Source organism: Microcebus murinus, chromosome 15 (genome assembly GCF_040939455.1).
Source record: "Microcebus murinus isolate Inina chromosome 15, M.murinus_Inina_mat1.0, whole genome shotgun sequence".
In the NCBI taxonomy this organism is placed as follows: Eukaryota; Metazoa; Chordata; class Mammalia; order Primates; family Cheirogaleidae; genus Microcebus; species Microcebus murinus.
In genome coordinates this window covers 45646438-45662607 of record NC_134118.1, presented here as the reverse complement: position 1 = coordinate 45662607, position 16170 = coordinate 45646438, and the positions used below count along the sequence as shown (strand labels likewise).

The window sequence follows — 16170 nt, the reverse complement described above, 5'->3', positions numbered from 1 at the left end:
AACTGTGGCCCAGAGATACTGAGTTGGCTACAACTAATAAGTAAATGACCAGGCCAGCGTTTGAGCCCAGATCTGTCAGACTCCAAAGTCATGCAGTATTCTCAACCCTGTATTTTCCTGACAGTAGGGTCATCTTTATTTATCATGGGTTAATATAAAATAATAAGAGTTGTGTTGATGTTATTAAAAAAATGAAAAGCTTCATTTAGGTCTGCACTAGTTTCTGGGCTTTGGCTTTATGACATTACCAGGGCATTTGCAGAAATTTATGCAGAGTTAGGCAGCCTTTCTCTGTAACACTTTGCTGCTGTTTCATCTCTCTCTCTGCTGCTTTTAATCCCATTTCTGCTGTGTAGTACAATATCGATAATGATAAATAATAAATCATCAGTCCATTTCTACAAGGCATTAGTCTCCCTCCTTCCTTGTGATGGGGGACCACTTTAACACTGTGCTCCTGTCACTCGGGCTAGGGCCACACTGTTGTCCCAGAGGAGCTGGCTATGTGGAGACTCGTTTGCTGGTGCCTTGGTCTGGCTCAAATATCCTTGTAAGACACATTTATTCTTTTTATTAGCAGATGAATAGGTATTGCAATACATTCTCTTCCACCTTCTATCACTGCTGTTGGTTTCCCTTAAAATTCAACATATTCATTCACTCATCTGGCTAATGTTTATGAAATCTAACTGTATGCCATAAACTGTGCTGGCTTTTGGAAGCTAAAGTTGAAAAGCCACAGTCCAAACCCTTTGAGGACTTATAAATTTCGTGGGGTAACAGGCAATTTCTCAAAATTGTACCAGAGATCTATTTGGAAGGAGACAGTTGTAGAAGGAAGACCAGATTCTGCTTGGAGGGGCAGACAAGACATTTCAGAGAATACAGCAGAGGAGACATGCCTGAAGGGTACACAGGAGCTGGCAGGTGGAGGGAGAAGCTGGGGAGGATAGTGTGGAGCCACAGGTGGCTTAACATGCGTCCGTACAAAGTGCCAGGTGGAAGTGGGGAGAAATCAGGGAAAGGCATGCAGAGGCCAAAGGCTTTATCGTTTGGTTAGATTATCCAGATTTTAACCCACAGATAATAATGTTTTGAGCAAAACAATGACTAAATCAGATTTCTATGAACGATTACCCAGGAAGCAGAATGACCATGTCGACACAAGGAGACCGAAATGGCAGCCGAGGCAAAAATCAAAGTTAAGAGGTGGTAAGGCACTGAGTGGCACATGGGGAGATATTTAAAAGGCAGAATGAACAGGGCTTGGTGACTGCTTTACGGTGGAGGACAGTAGAGTGGAAAGAATATAGGGTAATCTCAAGTTATTAGCTTGAGCAATGAGAAGTAATTTTACTGTAAAAATGGAATTCGCTGACTTACAAACAAATCTATACACTAGTATATTGCAAATATACAAATGTAGCATGCAAAAAGGAAAAATTTTAAAATTTGGTTCACATTTTCTGAAGCCAGCTATGCCATCCAAGAGCATGATTTTCAGTAAAAAGCACATTTTTGAAGGGGACGTTAAAGGACAATGTGTGTTGAATTAGTGGGTTAATTCCTTGACGGCATGCCAACTGACCTTTTTTGTTTTTCCTTATTTTTTAAATTTAATTTTTAAATCATTTTTTTTTCAATTTTTACTTCACACCAATAACATATTTTAACAAAACACATTTTTATCTTTGTATTTATCTTGTTTATCCTTTATCATTTATCTGGGAATTTTCTTTAATCATTTTATCTTTTATCACTTTATGTGAATTTTCAAGTTTGCTGTATTTTTTAATTTCTAAGAGCTCTTTCTCCTTTCTCTGAAAATTCTTGTTTCTCATAGCATCTGCTTTTTTCCCCATGGATACAGTATTGTCTCATATTTCTGTAGGAACACAAATTATAATTCACAGAAATTTTCGTTCTGAATTATCTTGGTTTCCTTGGAGTTTTCTTTTTCTTTGTCATTTCTCTCTTTCTAAATTTAGTGCTTTCTCACAATTGTTTAGCCATCCCTCCTCTCCCCTTATTTTCACAATGAGGAACTCATCTTAAGTGTGCATGGGTGAGGCTTTGCCAAGAGGGGAAGGACTGCAACCGAGGCCCAAGGCAGCTACCAGGCAGCTCAGGATGGGGAAAGGACTCTGGGGGCCTAAATGCTCTTTACACAGTCTATCTTTCAAATGTCTTCTCCTGAGCACCATTTCACGTTGCAGCCTCCAGGGCTGGCGCCCCATGCCCTGCGGCTCTCCAGCGCTCTGAGTGCACTATGGCTCGCCTCTTACTGACTTCTCCCTTGGGAGGCATTTAGATTTCAGCTTTCACCACTTTGCCAAGTGAATTTCCACCCATTTATCATCCAAAATTTGTTGACATACTGTCTGCTATAATCTTTTCTCAGCTTTTTTGTGTCTATGTGGGTTTATACCTTTTATAAATCCTTTGGTGTGATGGCAGAGATAAACCTGTGGGTTCAATCTGCTTGGTGTAGACAGAAATCCTCAGTGGACTCCAGATGGTTCCTTTACCAACAAGACCAGTCCTGAAGCCCTTGAGTCTTAGATCACCTTACATGAGCATGTTTTAATTTGATTTTTAACTCTTTGGTATTAGTTTGGAACAAGTAAGCTTTTTTGGGCATGTCTTCATAGGAAACCAGTTTAACCAGGTGGTCAGTATTGGAAAGACAACTGGGACAGGTCAGGAAACTCGATTTAGCCCCTACTGCTTTAGTCCTTTTGGGATAGGTATTACCGTTTGTTTCCATTGTGCAAGAATGTTATGAAGACAGAATAAGATGTTATAGGTGAATTATGCTTTGAGATCTTGGAAGGAAAAGACCAACGAATTCAGGGTATTTCTTTCTGCCAGGAGAGAGCAAGCCTTGAATCCTCGAAAAATGATATTAAGTTTGTTTAATCCCTGCTATTTTAACACATTGATAGCCACGCTAGAAAAAAAAAATTTTTCCCCTGGGGCCACGGTGTTTTATTAAAATAAAATGATCCTTTTTAATTTGTTATTTTTACTGTTTCCTGTGCCTGAGTTATATGCAGCCCGATCCACGTTTTTAGAATTAAATTGTCAATATTCATTATAACAATAAGAACATCAAAAAGTAAGGTTTTCAAGAACCAACTGCAGGCTTTTGCTTCATGCAGCCCCAGGCTCAAAATGAGCTTGAGTTAAATACAACTCAAATGGCAGTCGTAATGTTGAAAATGGAGTGACATTAATTATTAAATTAAATGTTCTTTACAAAACACTTTTCTGCCTCATATTTTACAGGTATAAAGAAATTTACTTTTTAGTATTCAACTTGTTAGAAATCCTTAATAAAATGTCTGGAGCTTAAATATTTTGGTGACTAGTGAAGTTTGAAAATATTTAGCTGACCTGGAACTATTCTTAGGAAATTATCACTAATTTCCTTTAAAGTTACTTGACAGACTCATGAATAGATTTACATACAGCACAGACCAACCTGGAATTGGGGTTGGCTGAACAGGATTTTCTTCCTTGATCTGGGACCAATAACTCCGAACGTGGCACTTGTGCCTTAGCACCCTCACTGTAAAGTGGAGATAATACCATTCCAAATGATGTCACAGGGTTATTTAGTTTTTTATTTTCTTATCATTTCCCTGAGAGAAAAAAATGAGTTAGGTAATATATGTAGTATTTACTGTAAAAATACAAAGTATTATCAATATGCAAAAATTATATATATAAATGTCCAAATATTAACATCATACTACATATGCACCTACACATAAATACATAAATGCAGACCTTGCACCTATACTGCTCTATTGAAGAAACACAATGTTTTTTTTGATAAGTACTGTCTGCCCATTGTCTAGCATTAATAAAACAGAGGCTGGGTACAGTGGCTCACACCTGTAATCCTAGCACTCTGGGAGGTAGAGGTGGGAGGATTACTTGAGCTCAAGAGTTAGAGACCAGCCTGAGCAAAAGTGAGACCCCCCTATCTCTACACAAAATAGAAAAATTATCCAGGTGTGGTAGTGCATACCTGTAGTCCCAGCTACTTGGGAGGCTGAGGCAAGAGGACTGCTTGAGCCAAGGAGTGTGACGTTGCAGTGAGCTATGATGATGTCACTGCACTCTACCCAGGGTGATAGAGACCCTGTCTCAAAAAAAATAAATAAAAAATAAAAAAAGTAAAACAGAATAGAGAATTGCTCTGCATAATATTTTGGTTTAATGACACACCATCACAGTTATTGCTAAAATCTATACGAAAGGCTGTATAAGAACCAGGTAGTGCTGCTTAGGAGCATTCTGGATGCAGAATGCTCTGATGTTCTGAGGGCAGCAGTCACTGCCTACAGGAATCTCAGAAGACCAGGCCACAGCTGTGAACCACGGCTAACTGCTCTAGCCTCTTCCACCCAGTCTTCTCAACCATTCATTTTATACGAAGATGGGCGGAGGCTGGATCTCACAGTGACTCTCTCTAGTCTTAAAAAAACGTGGTGTGGGGAGAGAGTGGAGGACACGGCTCTTGCTGGGTTGGCTTAGTGGCGCTGGAAGGAGAAGGGTGGCAAGAAGGGGTTATAAGTGAGGATGCCGGATCTTGACCTTTTCTTAGTGAGACTTGGAAGGGTTCCATGACAGGGATTCTAACTTTAATAGAGTTAAGGACCTGGAAAGCACCTCAGACATCACTGGGTAGGACGACTGCCTAATAGAAGTGCAGAGAGGGTAAGTGACTTGCCCAAGGCCGCACAGGTAGTTGGAGGCCAGACCAAATATCCTGCCTCTGGCTAGTGGTGTTTCCACAATATTCTCTCACTGCAAGTAGCTTCAGTTCTGGTAGTTATACTGTTCTTTTTTCTGAAACATTGAATTTTACTTCTGAAATATTTTAACTTCCCTGGGTGAGGAACTTGTGGCCTTCTAGGTCCTTAAGTGCGGCCTTTTGACCAAATCCAAATTTTACAGAACAAATCCTTTTATTAAAAGGGGTGTAGCACAGAAAGATGAAGCTTTTCTTGCCTCCTTTGGTGTTTAAAAAAGAACAATTTTGAAGTCAGAAGGCCGCAGGTTCCCTACCCCTGCTAGACTGTGAATTTGCAAAGCCAATTCTTATGTCAGCCAAAAGGCATTTTCAGCTGTTTCTGCTTTCTTAATCTCTGAATGATGGAGCCCTTCCATGACTTGCTTTAGAATTGAAATGCAAACAGAAATGTTATCTTATTTACACCAGTCTCTGCTCAGACATGGGAAAAGTGCTGACCTGCCAGTTGTGTTTCCTGCCATCGGCTGCTGCCTGGCTGCTGAGACCCATACACGGTGTGCCGATGTCTCACAAAGCACAGGTCTGCCCAACAGCCTGCCCCGGCTCACTCTGGCAACAGTTGCTGAGCCGTGACACTTACCGAAAGGGAGGCAAGGCAGCACTGTGAGGAATTAATCAATTGGAGATGGTGCTGTCAATGAGTAACTCAGAACATCTGAGACAACCTCCCACCAGTGAATGGATTTCATCTGCTAGCTCAGTTCCTTCAGTTCGGGAAGACAGGTTTCTTCTGGGTGAATGGTTGTGTCATAACCAGGCTGAGCACTCCAAGTGGCAACGTATCTGTGGTCTAAAGTGATTAATTCTCTCACAGGCTGTTTGTGAATCAGCACATCCTCAACCCTTCCTGTAAGAGGTACCAGATGCACAAGACAGGAAAACCCCGGGAGTCTGGCCCTGAGTGGGCTTCTTGGATTGGCACATGTTTTTCATGGAAAAGGAATGCTACCATGGAAAACCCTGTGGATTGGGGATTGGATAGCTGCCACGTGGGCAAGCTTGATGAGCAAGGCGCGTGTTCTTTGCAAGGATCTTTGCTCTTCGGAACAACTGTCCTCTGTGGAAGCTGCCATGGAGCTGGGGGGCTCAGAAGCAAGGGGGTGATATTGCTCCAGGGACCTGGCACATTAAGAGACACGGAGATGACTGTTTGGGGCAGTGTCACAATCTGCAAATGCTTCATTTTGAGAAGAAGTCGTCCACTGTGGCTTAACTATTTCCTGAAGGGGAGATGACAGTGGGGTCTAAAATCTTAAATGGCTGGCTGATTCTTTTGTCTGCCACAATGGAATATCCTCACAAATCAAAGCGATCCCCTTCCCAGGGCTAATGTGAATCTTACAGGCACCAAGGGAGATCGTTGTGATGGTTGGTTCCAGTCGTTATATTTCTCCATAGTCAAGGGCAGCTACTTTGCCATTTCAGGCTTTAATGCAAGTCAGAAAAGCAGATGTGACTACTCGCTCTTGCACCTCCCTCACACATGCTGGAATGATGTATCTAGATGTGCTTCTTTCTGAATGCACCAGGATATCTTGTAGTCACATAAAACCTGGACATTGCTGCTTTGCAAACGTAGCAAAGTGTAGCTGCACATCTGAAATGGAAATGCGATATTCATGCCAACCCTTCCTCTTTCTCTCAGTTGTCTTGAATCACAAGAGGTTCAAAATCAGGTTCCCTGAAAAAAGTCCTGAACACACATTCTTTCTCCTGTTTTTATGTTCAGGTTGTAGCTGGAGCAGGCCTAAGGCATTTCAAAGTTTTTAACAGAGATGTTCTGAATGCTTCATCAATTGCTCCCTAAATAAACATGGGACTTAAAAAATATGAGAATGAATGTCACTTTTTAAGAGAATGCATCTGGAGGAGTGATGAATCCCCAGAGAAGTTATATGCTCAGTTCCCCAAATCAGGGAAAGCGAATCATCCCAGAGACTAAATACAAGCCTCTGAATGAACCCTTTGGAAGCTTTTTCCATAATTAGTTTGGTGTATGTGTCCCAGGAGGGCTCCTGGGTGGCTGCAGTGGCTGAGTGTTAGAGCTGGCACGAAAATGACTCTTTCCCGTGCTGCAGCTTCAGCTGTGCTTGAACGATTTTGTCCCGTGAGTGCACTTTGAAGAGCATGAGCATATTCGTTTTTTCCAAAAAGGCTAACCTATCTCTGGTTCTTTTAAGAGTGACTGTAGTTTAGAGATATTGGCGAAGCATGTGGCCCTCAGGTGAAGACCATCGAGACTTCCAGGAACTAACTTTTTTGTGCTAGTGGGTGTCTTCCTGCCTCAGTTTCTACTGAAGGGTGTGGAGGACAAAGAAGCACAACATAGACTCCCCCTTCACTCCCCTCCTCATGGCTGGTGTACAACTGATACGAAGCGGAACCTGTTCTGTGATTCTCACCCCATCATCCGTGTTGAAGCAATAAAATGGAGAAAGGAGGAGCGGGAAGCTGGGGGTGGGGAGTGGTACGGGGGCTGTTCATGGACAGAGTGTTGTCAAGCTGAATCACACCCCCTAGCGGCAGAACAGTCCGAGGGGCTACCTCCCAACCCCGGGCCTGTGAGGGGTTGCTGCAAGGGCACCCCCAAGGGGATTTTGAAATATGTTCCCTGTAGGTTGGACTCCGCAAAAAATTGACTCAAACTTTTGTGGACTCAGGTCTCCTTCCGGCTTGCAATCTTGAGGAGGCCCAAGACCTGCGTGGGATCCATGCCTGGAGACAGCTGCTGTCCTGGAAGAAGACTGTCAGGGCAGGCGACCTGTGAGCGTCCCGGGGTGGCCACACGGAAGAGCGAGCTGGGTGGGATCAGTATGGGCCCTATCCAGAAGAAAATCCTGGAGAGGTAAGGGGACCTTAGGGGACCAGGGCTGCAAAGGGACTGCTGGATGCACAGGGCCTGTGGAAAGTTGAGTAGGCAATAGAGACCCGTCTGTCCTGAGCTGTAGAACTTACAAAGGAAAAGGCCCCACAGGAAAAAAAAAATTCTTTTTGTCTTTGTTTGGGACCTAAAGTAACTTTTAGAATTGCCAGTTACCGGGCCGGGCGCGGTGGCTCACGCCTGTAATCCTAGCACTCTGGGAGGCCGAGGCGGGCGGATTGCTCGAGGTCGGGAGTTCAAAACCAGCCTGAGCGAGACCCCCGTCTCTACTATAAATAGAAAGAAATTAATTGACCAACTAGAAGTATATATACAAAAAAAAAAAAAAAAGAATTGCCAGTTACCTAAGACTAAGCAGGAAATTCCTGGGTCTGCTAAAATTTTCATCCAGGGGGAGGAAAATATGACACCCACTCAATACATTTGTGTAGCAAAAACAAAGATGGCCCCACATGTGCTAGTTCCCAGGCCTTGGGTTTCACCAACCATGGCCCAAAAGTATTCAGAGAAAGCCCCAACAAAAAATGATACAATAATTAAAAATAATGCAAAGAAAAAAATACAGACCTATTTACACAGTATTTACATTGTATTAGGTATTATAAATAATCTAGCAATGATTTAAAGTATACATGAAGATGTACATAGGTTATATGCAAATATACACCATTTTATATAAGGGACTTGAGTATCCTCAGATTTTGGTATCTTCGGGGTGGGGGAAGGTGCCCTGGAACCAGTTCCCTGTGGGTACTGAGGGATGACTACACATCACAAACCACGTCTCTTCAACACATTAGATACCCTACTCTTTCCCCAGGGATCAGAGTTGGTGGAAAGTTAGCAAAGGAAATCTTCTCCCAGAGAAACCCTATACCACCTTTCATTTCAACTGCCCAAGTTTTAGCCTCCACACTAATTCACGTGTATTACTTCCTTCTAGAAAGTTTGAAGACCAGGTCTCCTGGCCAAGCACATCATGCCAAATACTCCTCAGAACGTACTGGGGCAGGTCTGAGATACCCTGATTCTGCCCACTAACACACAGGCTGTCCCTTCCCCTGTCACAGGCTGAGTGGTGGTTCCTTCTAGTTTGAGGTGGAAGGAGGGACGAGTGGGTAACTTGTGCAGCGACTCAATAACGGAAATAAGTAAATGGATGCTGTCAGTAACCTCCTTGAAAAATAAAGGGGAGGTTTCAGATGCTCCTGAGATGTGGAGTGGCACCACATATTTTCGGGAAGGGGTAATAAAGTCTTCTTTTTTTGTTTCTTTCTCTAGCTCCTCTCTGGAGTCTCTAAATACACAGGGCTGTTTTGTTTAGATGTGTTTCACTTTGGTTGTAAGGACATTTTTCTCCTGCAGAAGCAAACCCAACAATCTGCAGCCTGAGCTCGGGGAGTCAGAAGGCAAAGTGTGTTTTTGGCAGGATCAGGGCTGCAGATAAAGACTGGTGAGTGACACTTGGGCATTCATACAAATGACCCTTTGCACAAAGCTGGAGGAGAAACACTGTGATCTGGGACTGCCACGTGAATTTAGAAAAGATGGAATGTCAGGAACAGAAAAATATGCATACAAGAATGTCTTTCTCCTAACATCAGACTTGCAACACGCTTGGATTTCCTTGGCTTTGTGAATGCTTTTCTGTCTTTTTTTTTTTTTTTTTTCTTTTTCTGTTTCTGGGAGCTGAAGATGATTCTTTGGTGCCAGATTTTTCCATCTTCACTCTAAAAGCAATCTGTTCTACATCTTGACCCCATGCGTGCCGAAATGACTTTGACATGCGTTTGATGTACTGCACACCAGTCTCTTTGCCAGGAAAGGAAGAATAGATGTTGGAAAGAGGGTGCAAGTAGCAACTAAACACATTTTGATCATTTAAGAGATTTAGAAAAGTGGAGGAAATGAATAAATAAATGAGAAGCGAGCAATTATATTAATTTTCTCCCCTGTTCATTCTCTGAACATAGTGGAGTTAAGTGTGGGGCCCTGGAGCCAGTGGTCCGGTTTGAATTCCAGCTCCACCTGTCACTAGCTTATGATCTTGGTTAATCTCTCTGTGCCTCCCTTTCTGCATCAATAAAATGAGTATGAAAATAATATTTACCTCATAGGGTTGTTGTGAGCTAATATATGAAAAAAGCTCAACAAGGTGCCTGGTATGTAGTTGAAACGATTTATTTGTTAGCTCCTACTATTTTTATTTCTTCCTTTTCTAGTAATTTCCTGGGTCTATGGAGGGGTGAGGAGGGGAAAGGTCAATTGGGAGAAAAGTCAGTTCCAACCTCCACTGATTCATTCATTCATTCATTCATTCATTCATTCATTCATTCATTCGCTCGCTCACTCACTCACTCACTGAATCTTGTTTTGTTGCCCAGAGTAGAGTGCCATGGCGTCAGCATAGCTCACAGCAACCTCAAACTCCTGGGCTCAAGTGATCCTCCTGCCTCAGCCTCCCGAGTAGCTGGGACTACAGGCATGTACCACCATGCGTGGCTAATTTTTACTGTATACATATTTTTAGTTGTCCAGCTAATTTCTAATTTTTTAAGTAGAAATGGTGTCTTGCTCTTGCTCAGGCTGGTCTCAAACTCCTGAGCTCAAATGATCCACCTGCCTCAGCCTCCCAGAGTGCTAGGATTACAGGTGTGAGCCACCACACCCAGCCTCTCCACTGTTTTATTTGTGGTTGATTTATAGCATTATTGTATCCCCGGCTACACTTGTGTCCACATCCACGTTATTTTCACATAGCAATAGAGAGTTGATTACAATAATGTTGATGAGAACTTGAATCTTTTCACTCATTTAGTCATGCATTTGTGTTTGTTCATTTATTGGTTAAATATTTACTTGAGTAGGGCACTAGGCAATTTAAAACCTGTATAGAGCAGAGAGTTTTCTTCTGAAGGAGTCAAGCCATTTGGTTAATAGTGTCAACCATTAACATTGAATTGGAATGGTCATGTTTGGAAAAATCTGTTAAATCTCAATAAATGGTACTAATCATAAATATATGGTCTGGGAAAAATATTTTGTGCCAAAAACTTAGTTTCTGTACCAAGAAACTGATATCTCTAGACATACTCATATACACCATCAGTCTTATGACTACAGATACAGTCTTACCACTCTTGTTTCTTCATCTCAACTTTACCAATACTTTTCCTTTGAGATTATCTGGCATTTTTCCCTTCTTTTGTGAACAAGGGTCCCTGCTTCAAGCTTAGTTTGAACACTTTCACCTCAAGTCATTCAATAAATATTTACTGAATGCCTGCTATGACTCAAACACTCTATTTTATGCAAAACAGTTTAGGGACTATGAATTACAAGGATACAGACCATAATTTTCATTTTATTTTTGGGTATATTTTAACCTACAATGTATTTACATCTGTTTTATTTTAGATGTAATTTAATCCACACTAAATTAAGACGCTTTTTCATCTGTTATCTGGGCTATATTAAGATGCATGAAGTATGTGGCCACTCTTTAAAATAGGAAATCTGAGAGTTGACCCATTTTCTCTTGAAAATCTAGTAATTCTATTGCAAGGATAATGATCCATTTTTGATTTGTTTCTTATGAGCTCAAACAAAGCTCATACCTTAAATGTTTTTCAACTGCTGGAAAAATTTTATCAGGCTTTCCAATATATTTGATTAAGATCACCAATGGTCATAGATGTGATGTCCAATAAGTGGAAAAATTATGAGACCATCTCGTATACTTAAAAAGAGAACTTGCTTGACCCGAGTCAGACATTTACTGCCCTGGGCCACAATTTTCTCATGGTAAAAAATTAGAAGTTTGCCCGGTAAGAATCACATGACTTTTAAGGTTCTTTTATTTAAATTACGGGGATTTCAGACCTATGCCCTCCAGGTCTGGAATCCCAGTAATTTAAATAAAATTGGTATGGTAGCCACTAGCCACATGTGACTACTGAGTACTTCGAACGTGGCTAGTTCAAACTGAAATGTGCTGTAAGTGTAGAATACATAACATATTTTGAAGATTGAGTACCAAAAAAAGTAAAGTATTTTGGATATATTAGGTTAAATGAAATATATTATTAAATTAAACTAAATTTAAAATTAAATTAAAATAAACTTTAATAAATAATAAATTAAAATAAACTTCACCAATTTAGTTTTTAATTTTTTAGTGTGCTCACAAAAAAATTGACATTATATATGTGGCTTGCATTATATTAATATTGGACAAAAAATATTAATATTGGACAGTACCAGTCTAGATCTTCAGAACAAAGGGATCAAAATCCATTTTCAGGGGCTTTTAAATGCCTAATAGTCAATATTTTGATATTGATATATTAATATTTATACCTCTGAAAGTCAAGTTTTTGAAGTTAAACTATTTTTATCAAAAACTATTACACTTGCATATGCAGGTATTTCTCACCAAGTTCCTCTTCAAGTTACTTTCTGTCAAGGTCCTGTGAAAATATTATGGTTATGGCCAAGCACGGTGGCTCATGCCTGTAATCCTAGCACTTGGGGAGGCCGAGGTGGGAGGATCGCTCAATGTCAGGAGTTCGAGACAAGCCTGAGCAAGAGCGAGACCTCATCTCTACTAAAAATAGAAATAAATTAATTGGCCAGCTAAAAATATATAGAAAAAATGAGCCAGGCATGGTGGCGCATGCCTGTAGTCCCAGCTACTCGGGAGACTGAGGCAGGAGGATTGCTTGAGCCCAGAAGTTTGAAGTTGCTATGAGCTAGGCTGATGCCATGACACTCTAGCCTGGGCAACAGAGTGAGACTCTGTCTAGAAAAAAAATATATATATTATGGCTATGATACTCAACACTCAAACCCTATCTATGGGTTTGTCTCAACTATATCATAAAAGATTATCAGGAAACAGACCAAATGATTAAGAGTCATTATTTTGGGGTAGTGGCACTCTGAATGATTTTCTTTTCATTATTTTTTTTACTTTACAATTTTTCAACAATGAAGTCTCTTGTTCCTTATTCAGAAAAATGCATATCTTTACATTTGAGCATGATTTTATAAATTCTATAAAAATCACAAGCATGTTTAAAAAAAACCAAAAAAATGACTAACTTGAAAGGAAATACCCCCAAATACTTCAATCTGCTTCTCTATATTTCCAAATTCCTACAGTGAATAGGTTACTTCTATCAAGAGAAAGAAATACATTTTGTTTAAAAATTGCAATATCTACCCACTCTTTTAAGCTTAAATCTAAGTTAATTTGCATGCTGATTTTCTTAGAACTCCTGAAGCTTTTATCTCTACTTTATTAGACTGAATAGCAGGTATTTTAGATTTTTGCTTCAATCTTGATGCAAATACAGGCATTTTAATATTTTTATGATAATTACCATCAAACAGAACAAGATTTAGTGACTGGCTATGCAGGAGATGAGGGGGGAGAATACCCAGAAGATATTTTAATATGCAGGGCCACCGTATACAGGGGTTTAGGGTCTGCTGCAAAAAATGACCATCTAAAAAGTGCCACTTTACATACGAGTCCTAGAGCAACAGGGAAGCAGCCTTATGCACATGGTCCACACTAGCTCATATAGCTGCATGCACTCTTAGGAGGGCTCAAGAGCACACATACACACACTCACATGCATGCACGCATGCGTGCACACACACATACACACATGAGTGAGTGGGGTTGTGCCATATCCCAGTCCTGCTGACTATCCCTGCGGTTACTTCTCTCACCTGTCCTCCAATCTGAGAGGCCAAACCCACAGCACTGCCTGCCTCAGGTACCCTGGGCAAGGGGACATGGAGAGCGCACAGTGCTATGGTGTGTGCCTGGTGTCAGTGGGGGGCAGGCAAGAGTGGGGGCACATGCAGCCAGGCCCACTGTCTGCCTGGCTGGCTCTGGAAAGAGCTGCGCTTCTGAGGGCCCGACAGGTGTGACTGATGAACCTGGCAATGATATACTCACTCAACTTTTTTTTTTTTTTTTCTCCAGGAAAGGTAACTTTTCCCGATTCCCATGAAGCAATAGCCCTCCTGGCTTATGGCACTTTTAAACACAGCAGAACTTACTGTTGGTAGTAAAGATAACTTCTCCCTCCTGGGGCGTGGGGTCTGCATCCTGGACCACCTGCAAGGCTCCCACAGTCCGGACAGCAGGGTCCAAAGTGACTGAACTTTCATTTACTGTCGTGTCGCTTGCGCCTGTGATCTGGTTGGTTGGCGGCCCTCCCAGAGAGCCCTCGAAGTCGGTGGGCAAGTCGTCCATGCAGTCGGCGTTGGGCTGAGGGGGGGAGAAGAGGACCTGTTCTCAGTGCACATCGTCAACTCGGAGATGAAAAGTCTACAGCCTGAATATTCTGTCTCAGTAAAAAATAAGTTCTTTACTATTTACTTTTGAGCCATTTTATTTCAAAAGATTCCAAATATAGTTTCTGTAACATCAACATGAAAAGATCTTCCAAAATTTTCTTTCCAAGAGTTCCTTTCAGATCTAGGTATAAATTTTTAATTCCAAGAGCAGTAGTATCTCTACATTTAAATAAATACTTAGGGGGAATACATGATACTCATTTATAAAGATAGCACTTCCTTACATATAGTGTTAACACCCCACCTAGTGCAGAGCTGGCAGCTGATAATTATCCCCAAAGACTCATGCACTGTTTACAAATATACTAGTGTTATGAGAGTGGGAGGGGGATAGAATCTGAGTCATTATAAATTGTTCATTAAAGACACACACATACACACAAACACATACAAAAGCACAGGGTAAGGCTATTCTTTTAAAAATATAAGCTAAAAATCAGCTATAGAAAAATATTTCCATGTCCTTAATATGGAATTGACTGTCCATCAGTCAAATCCTCTAAAGTCAAGTCTTAGAATCTTAAAACTAGGGTGAGACTATCTTGTTCCATCATCCATTCATTACAAGACTCTTTTTTTCCTCCTGAATATCACTGACAGCTCCCCTTGAAAAACACAGGAATGGGAGCTCTCTGCTTTGCAAGGCAGTCCATTCTGGTCAGCATTGGATTCTTTTATTATTGGGCAAAATCTTCTTCTTCACAGATTTTACCGTTTTTGGTTTTAGTTCAGCTGTTTGAAGCCATGGTGAATATATTTTAGCTCTTCCACAAACAGCTTTAAAAATTACTTTCAGTTATGTCTCTACATGAACTCATAAAAATTATTTTTAAAAGATGGTGGTGGAAGGGTCTGGTCTTAAGAAATATTAAGAATAGCTGTGATTTTTTGTTGTTGTTTTAGTCAGAACTTCAGCTTTGTCGTGAGAGATGATAATTACGGGGTTTTACACTCCTGATGTATGCAGAACGTGACAGTCACGATTAGATGAGGGGAATTTTGGGTTGACACTGATTGAATTAACATCACGATATTGCATTTGAAGTTTCTTAGAAGAGAAAACCCACAACTCGTGAACTCCTAGGGAGTGCAAAGCAAGAAATCCTAAGTGCTAGACGTTTGTCCTAGTTTTCTGCTCTTAAGCTGCGTATAATCAGTCTCCTGAGAGCCACACCCGGGTTTCCGACGGGCAGCTGGAAATCTCCATCATCCACAAACTCCTCAAAATCAGCTCATTCCTTTCTTCCCTGCATCCTCTTTTCTTTTTGTCTTCTTTAGCTCTTGGAAGTGAGCCAATTCATTGAAACTCAATTTGTCAATTTCTAGAACGGCCAATTCACCAAATTTACTAGATTTACTGACTGTGGTCTTGGACCCGAGCAGGTGTGTTTGTGAACATTCTCTCCCCATTACCAATTTCCCTACCTCCTTGCAATCTCGTTTCCAGTTTATTTGTCTTTACTATCCCATCAGAACATTCTTTTTTTATTTTTTTATTTTTTTTATTTTTAAAGCACAGGTATGGTTCTTTTCTTTTCCCAAGGAAGGAAGTCCACGCTCCCTCGCATGACAGAGCGGATGCTCTAGAGCGGAGGCCTGGCTTGCTTTTCTGGCCTCGCCTTCAGCCTTTGGAAACAAAGAGCACACCACACCTTCCCTCGTTTCAGTGTGTTACCTCATGCTTTCCCTCTGCTCAGGATGACATCTGTCCTAGTCACCCTTCCTTTCCCATCCCAAGGTCTCAAACCAACCCCTGGTGAATTCCCAGTCACCCTTTAATTCCTAGGCCAAATGTCCCCTTTTCTAAGAAGTGTTCCCTTCCAGGTAGTTATCTTTGACCCTGTAGCACTTTATATATCACTTCTCCCATGCTGTTATGGTCATTTGTTAATGTGTTGGCCTCACTCTGCTGGGCCATGTGCATTGTAGAGTGAAGCAACCACACCATACTGATTTTGGATTTCAGTCCCACCTGCAACAGTGATACTAACAATTATTACGTGCTAAGTAAATGTTGATTTGGAAATTGTATCCAAGTCTCAGATATTCACTCTAAAAACTTGTACATGTTAGTATCTTCCCTAGATCA

General features: G+C 41.1%; 1 protein-coding gene across 3 annotated transcripts in view; it reads right to left on the bottom strand.

Moving 5' to 3' along the window:
* The window catches only part of RNF150 (ring finger protein 150), a 233949-nt gene that overhangs the window by 33382 nt on the left and 184397 nt on the right, over positions 1–16170 (bottom strand). For 2 of the 3 annotated variants that reach the window (XM_012783828.3, XM_012783829.3), the window contains exon 6: positions 13782–13992. In XM_012783828.3, the coding sequence (XP_012639282.1) occupies positions 13782–13992 (211 nt within the window). Of the gene's footprint in view, positions 1–4036; positions 4151–13781; positions 13993–16170 lie in introns of all 3 variants that reach the window. The other variant, XM_076010611.1, reaches the window with a different exon arrangement.